Source organism: Morone saxatilis, unplaced genomic scaffold (assembly GCF_004916995.1).
Source record: "Morone saxatilis isolate NCDOM2014 unplaced genomic scaffold, NCSU_SB_2.0 Contig3, whole genome shotgun sequence".
NCBI classification, from domain to species: domain Eukaryota; kingdom Metazoa; phylum Chordata; class Actinopteri; family Moronidae; genus Morone; species Morone saxatilis.
Genome location: NW_023339873.1, coordinates 4,186,683 through 4,194,129, shown reverse-complemented (window position 1 = coordinate 4,194,129; position 7,447 = coordinate 4,186,683). Strand labels below are relative to the sequence as shown.

General features: G+C 38.7%; 1 protein-coding gene across 2 annotated transcripts in view; it reads left to right on the top strand.

The window, feature by feature from the left end:
• Window positions 1–3,687: 3,687 nt before the first annotated feature.
• The window catches only part of marc1 (mitochondrial amidoxime reducing component 1), a gene marked incomplete in the record, with an annotated part of 8,374 nt that continues 4,614 nt past the window's right edge, over window positions 3,688–7,447 (top strand). The window contains 1 exon segment of one of the 2 annotated variants that reach the window (XM_035674727.1): window positions 3,688–3,999. In XM_035674727.1, the coding sequence (XP_035530620.1) occupies window positions 3,746–3,999 (254 nt within the window). 2 annotated transcript variants of the gene reach the window in all.

Sequence of the window (7,447 nt, the reverse complement as noted above, 5' to 3'; positions counted from 1 at the left end):
TAGAAGGATGTTTCCACATTCATCTGCTGAAAGTGGAAAGTTTCTCTGAGCTCATTGAAAATATGATTTTAAGGGGCCAACCAATAGTTTGGAAGTCAACCCTGGTCCAGTATGAAACTTCTACAGTCTGATGTAGAAACTGAAGAATGGACAGTGAAGTAAAAGACATCTTGTGTCCAGCAGGGAAACGTTAGAAATGATTATTCATAGCTTCTTAATGAAGTAGAACGAGAAGATGACTTTTTAAGGATTTTGAGAAAAACATATCAGGCACACATTAGTGTTCCAAGCTGACTATTTGTATATGTCTTAGTACATGTCTGGAGGGGATCTTTTAATAAATAATGAATGGAGATCTGCTTGGGTTTAAATTGAGCTTCTCTCACAATAATATTTTCTCCATAATTAGTTCCATATTATAAAGTTCTTTTCAGGAAACAGCAGACATTGGTTGCTTAAAGTTCTGCTTTCTCTGTAGCAAACACTGCAAACTGATTAAATGCCTCAATGGAAAAAAAGCCTCAGTAATCATAATAACGTGTCAAGCACAGAAACACTGTATTAGCAAACAACAGCAGTCACAAGAGACCATTGAGATGAACATTACTCTTGAATAAATTGGTAAATTTGGATACTGAATAGCTTCATAAATGTTTTTGTCCACTGCTGTATAACATATTTTCCTTCCTGGCTATGTCTGCCTTGTAAGTTTTATTTCTATCCTAAGTTATGCAAGGTTTGGACATCAAACATGCACTTGTCTTTATGTTTCTATGTGGAGTCCTGTTGCTATCTGTGGAATAACTTCACTAACTGGTTATTAAAGGCCAGTTAGACTTTCAGATAGTCTAAAAGAATAAAATACTGTAAGTTATGTTCACTATCAGGGGTTTCCAAACCCTGAAAACAAAGCAATTTCTCCTCGTGAGCCATCATAACTGGTTGCATATGTCTACTGGTTGTGATGAGGTTTACAGGTTTGGGAATCACTCCTCTATATGACTCTGTATGAAAGTAGTGCAGCAATAATCTGCATCAATAAAGTGAAAGATGAGCCCAAGATCATTTAATGAAGCTATAAATGCATGAAAACACAGATTAAAGCGTCGTATGCACCAAGAACTAAATTATAACATCAGAGTCTGGGTTGCTGAGAATAGAGCAATTAGGACTGTATCTCGTTTTCAAAAAATTTGCTCGCCACTACAACATCAAACCAGCTTGTACGGCCTGGCTCTGTGCCTGTGAATCTGCCTTCAGCCATTAGATGTGCACAGAAAAGCAACAGAAGGAGTATCCATTCGACAAATCCCTGTATTGACCCCCCGTGGCTGGAGCATCTGCTGTTTTCTACTTTGGCTATAGACCTGAGTATCTATGTCAAAGACAAAAATAGTTCCACTGAGAAGGTCAACTATGGCATTACGTCACTTGGTTTTTTCTCCGTTTTTAGAAAAATTGGGGGCACGTTAAAAGGATGTCTGTCACATATTTATGCCAATTTTGAAGTGTGAAAATGTACTTTGTTATGCTACAGAGATTTTTAAATGCTTTATCTTTTCTACCACTTTGATTAATTTAACTGAATTAAACATATGGAGGTTAATAAACTTTTTAAGCTCTCCAACATCTTGTGAGGCAAAGTTTCTTCAAAGAAGATCCAAGCAGGAAGACCTTAAGGTGAGAAGATTGATACTACTGTGTAAACTACCACTGTTCAACAGGCAGACTGAGTGGGACAAGGAAAGTTTATTGTATGTATATTTTCTGATCTGAAGGTAGTGCTGTTGTGCTGCCACGCTTTAATGGCGATGGCAAGAATAGCAGTATCTTTAATCAAGTGAATTAGTGATGAATCCCCCTGTGCTGCTTTACTTCAGGGAGTAATGATCATTATGAAATTAGCATAGAAGAGGTGCAGATTTTACAATCAATACACAGATTACAGGGTAAAACAACTACATAATTATGCATTTTCAGTGAAGTATTAATTATTCTTTACTCCCTACATTGGTGAAAATTGGACAACTCAAGTCATTGCCTTCGCTATCCTAGGAAGAAAGAAAATCAGCTTGCAGAACAGTACTGAATGACGTACATGAGAGGGGCAGGGACGCTGGGAGTCAGTCAGATTTGGGGGTGCTGAGAGAAAATCTGTCCATATAATGACCTCATACTAAATGCTGAATACATGATATTCATTGTTTTTATAGTTAATCTGAATGATCAAGATCATTTATAGCCTTTTTATTAGTTATTAACTTACTTACCTATTCAGAACTGCATACCCCACTTAACTCTCTACATTGGTCATTTTCCTGTTGTTTCTTATTTCTTACTGTTTTTTATTTTTATGTATTGTACAGTGTTCCTTTAAATAAAATGTATTATTATTATTATTATTAACAACAACAACAATTCACCCAAATCTTACAACTAGAAGTGGATAAAACTGTTTTTTTTTTTAAAAAGGCAAAACCTTGTTTCCTGTCATAAATACCAGTGAACATGTAAAGTAAAGGGGGGAAAGGATAAAGTCATAGGTTTAAACATTTTTATGAACTAATGGTTTTAATAATGCCAGTTTTTAGGGGGTGCTGCAGACCCCTCAGCATGTAAGTGGATATAGTCCATATATCTGAGTGTATTCTGCACTACACCAGTTGTTCACAACCTTTTTCCTTAAGGGACCCCTTTTCTATCATTGAGTCTACAGACGACCACTGAATTAGTGATGTATTTTATGTATATTTCAGTTAGTTAGAGAACCACTGCACTACACTACCCTCTACATCTGCCTCTGCTAATTACACAACATTTAAAAACACTGAGTCTATATCCAGAGGGAGGCAGTAATGCCAACTGCTCTTTGTTTGGTCTGTTTGGTGCATTTATATCTATTCAGTGTTGGTGAAGTTATCAGAGTTTATTCCTGTTTAGTTTATCTATTTTATGGCTCCAGGACTTCGTAAATAGTTTCTTTCATTTTGGGGTGATGAAGAAGATAAAGGTTTTTGGAAGTTTAGATTATTATTTAAGCTCTAAACTTTGAAGAGCTGAACACAAACTATATTCACAGAGCTTTCAGTCTCTGATGCCTCGTCCTGCATTAGAAAAGTACAGAGTAAGGAGACCAGATAGCTCACCTGGTAGACCCGGCGCCCCATGTACCAAAGGATGAGTCCAACCTGTGTGTCATTTCCTCTCTCTCTCCCTTCTCTTTCCTGTCACTCTTCAGCTGTCAGTATCCATTAAAGGCATAAAAGCCCCCCAAAAATATATGTTTATTAAAAAAAAGAAAGAAAAGTACACAGTTGAAACAACCAAAGAACTAACAGAACAATGGCTGAGCTTCAGGGAGAAGAAAACACAGAATTTGTCAAAAAAAGAAGTCTATAAAGTTTATTTATTTAAAAAAAAAACACATAATACAGACAGAGAAATGTATAAAAAGTTCCTAAAATATCAGAAAAACTTACCTTTGATCAATACTCACTCTCAAAATGTGTCCAAATCACTAGTTTTACACAAACTTCCTGCAGTTGTAATAAACACAAAATACATCACTAATTAATCATCAGTTTAATCAATGATAGAAAAAAAAGGTTGGTCCCCCCACTGGTCCAGCCTATCTCAGAGAAGTGCAGGGGGCGTGTTGGATCCAGTGTCCCTGAACGTCACACGGAGGCTGCTGTCTCTTTAATGAAAAAGTTCAACGTCCAACAAAAGTCTGTCGGGCAGCAAAATGGACCTGAGGGAGCTGACTGTGAACGCGTTGGCCCAGAATAAGAGAGCCGCTCTCCTCCTGATCGGCGGAGCTGGCGTTGCTGTTCTGGGATTTGGTCTCGGATATAAATACCTGCGAAAGCCAGAAAAAGTTGTGCGTGTGGGCGTCGTGTCGCAGCTCCTCATTCACCCTCTGAAGTCTGGCAGAGCAGTGTCTGTGGCTCTCGCAGAATGCCAGGAAATGGGTCTGAAGTTTGGAGAGCTGCAGGATCGGTGAGTACAGGAGGTTAAAGTCAGTGTGCAGAGTGAAATTAAATGACCTGTGCAGACAGAAAATAAAAGAGATGGTGAGAAATGGTCACACAAACAACACCTATTGTCTATTATTGCAGGACTTTTACCCAATTTGGAGGAACTTTACTTTACTTGAATATTGTCAACTTGTGCTACTGTATACTTTTACTGCACCATATTTAACAGATAAATATGATTTTGCTCTACTATATAAGTTAATTGATCAACTTGCACAATATGATGCATTATTATTAAATTGATGGCTGGTTAGACTTGACAGGAGGTAAACTAAGAGAAGATAATTGTGGGTAATGTAGTCTTTTAATGACCCCACAGTTTATAAAATAGTTTAAATTATGTTCACCTTAACCTGCTTTATTAATGCATCTCACGTTAACTCATCAATGGTAATCAGCCTAATATATTTAGTATGGAGACACAGAAGTGACAAAAATAAAATGTTTATGTTGTTGCACAAAAATATATATTGGGACCATAATTCAGTACTCTAAAAGGGACCTTTCTATTGTTACTTTTGAATTTTACTCAATATCTAATAAATCTCACTTATAATCAACATTTTTATCCGTATGATATCATTTGTGCATCCCTGCTAGTAAGAAAATCATTGATAATGAACAAAAATGGAATAGGTAGACCGAGCTATAACTTCATTTGCTTTTAGTTACGCACCATCTGGTGGGTTGAGAAACATTTTCCTCTCTCCAAATGTACATTCAGTGTAAAGCAACTTACAAGTACTGTTGCATAGATTGCACTCAATGGCTCTTTAATTTGGGTTTGCAAAGTAATCCTCCTTTGCTGCGTCTCAATATTAAACTTATTTATGAACGTTTGTGGAGGCTGAAGCGGGTCTACAACCGTGGAGGCTTGTTGGAGGTAAAAATAATATTAAAAAACGATGCCCACCCCAGCAACAGCCTGTTCACCCTGCTGCCATCTGGCAAGCGATACAGAAGTATCGACTACAGGGCAGCTTTTTTGTTCATCCTCCGCACTCCACTATTAAAAAAATTTTTTTTCCTTGTGTGGCATAAAGGGACTTCAACTCGTATTTTGTTGTGCAATCCGTGTTGTAGAATGATAAATAATGAACCGTGGACCCTGGAATTCCCCATATTTCATCAAATTGTCCAAACATTGACATCACAAACACATGAGGTCAAACATAAGGAAGTTTTGCAGTGTTTAAAAACAAACCTTAAGCTCTGGCTGCAGCACAAAATGTCACCACCAATGTTTTCTTGGTCTTTTATTATCATATTGATAATATATATTATCTCACACTGATGGACTTTTATGTATTGTGCTGTTTTATGTGTATTTACTGTGGTCCTTTATTGTCTCCCTGCTCAGGGACAACTGATGCAGATTAGCCGTTAACTACTTTTAATTGTGCTCTGTCCCCACAAAAATAAACAAAGAAAAGAAAAGAAAGAAAGAAGGAGAATTTTCATCCAATTTTCACCCAGATCTTTTGAAATGCATCTAAATGTTGTTGTGGTTTTGTGCTGCACAAGGATGCTGACCACTGGTTCACTGTAAACATGGTCTTTTTGTACCACCACAGCTCAGAAAATGCTTCTGGTGACAGAAAGGGAAGAGAAACATTTGGAGAAAATGCAAACATGCTGCTGATTATGCACCAGAATCCCTCAAAATGACAAAAAAACAATGGAAATTAGTTATATTTCTAACTTGTTTCTAACTTGTTTGGGTTGCCCCCTTTTTTTCAATTAATATGTATTTGTCGCAGTGTTTCAAATAAATGCTTAAAATAAACAGTGTTTGACCAATAAATGCTTCTTTCACCTGTTATTAAACATGATTATATTAAAAATAAATGCCAATACATTCCCAGATTTCTCCAGCAAATAATTAATCTTAATTATTCAATCAATTATCAATTATTTAAAAGCAGTGTTGCAACCATACAAGAAGCTCAAAGCAAGCCAAACGTTCCCACTGACACATAAATGTGCACACACGTGGGCACACACAGCAATGTCTGCGTCCTGCAAGAAGTGATTGATGATTTCAGGAAGGGGCTCTTGGGCAGAGGAAGTCCAGTCTGGGTCAGACTTCATCGACACATCTAGGCTTGAGCACCATCTGCATGCACTCACAAGTCACACACACCGACACACACACACACACACACACACCTATACTCATTTCGACATGTGATACTGTTCCTCTCATGCTGTTTAGTATATAATGTCTTTCCTCTAGCAGCAGTGTAAATGTGTGAGAGGCGGGGAGGGGGGTGCACAGAGTTAAGGTGAGCGGAGCGAGTCGGGCACGCCGGCGCAGCGTGCACTCTACAGTTTTAGGCTCCGTGTGCCATTGTGGGCCAGCATGGGGCTGTTTTTGACAGCAGCCATTACAACAAATAATTGAACAGCAAATGAAGACAAATGATATGATTGCAGAGCGCGTCCCAGCAGTCAATCCGCTATCTAGGTGGTTCCCATTCAAAGCCATTGATCAGCTTTACAACCTAAGTAGCTGGCCAGGAAACTAAATGGTGGCGATCAATGCTATTTAACAGATTATTGACTGCTGACTGGTTGCCTGAGATCAAAATAGAGACAGGGGGATGAAGAAATAAGCAAATAGAGGAATGGAATGAAAACACATGAAATTGGAATCGGTTCCTTTGCTTCAGTGATGATAAATGGGAAAGAAAAACACTGAGACAGCAGAGAGCGGGGAGAACGAGAGAGGTTGCATTTTTTTGTGTGCGCAGCTGAATGTGCATGATCATGTGCATTTAATGAAGAAAGCAAGAAAGAAAGACAGAGAAAAAACAAAGGAAAGAATGAAAGAAAGCTCAGTTTGCATACAGACAGTATGTACCTAAAGACTCCTGTTTCAAGCTTCACATGTGACCAGATGTGGTCTCTGTACCTCTGTGTTCGAGCTTCTCGCACGCTCCCCGTGAAGGCTGCACACCTGAAAACTTCACACATCAGTCGTGCTTTTGGGAAAAATCAGCTCAACAAGGAAGAACCTCGGCAGAATCAGCCGGTACTTTCTGCTCTTCTTTGTTCAGCCAATCCTTGATGGAGCTTTCAAGTGGCGCACAAGCTGGCACATAACAACAGCCGCTTGCACCGCAATTACATCCTTTTGACTGGATGCTCCTTCACGTGTGTTTCTACTGTCTGTGTTTACAATGCATGAACCAGACCTGAGCCACCCGTCAGCTCATCAGGCCTTTGGTTGGCGGGGAGAGCTTTGTGTCTGTGCGGCTCAGTGTTGTGTGAGATCATTAGTTAATGAAAATGAGAATCAGGAGCAGAGTGAAGGTTGATCCTCCTAAAGGTTGACTTCAGTCCGAGCAGAGACTGTCATGGAATGACGGGAGAAACCTACACTGACATTTATTTGTGTGTGTGTGTGT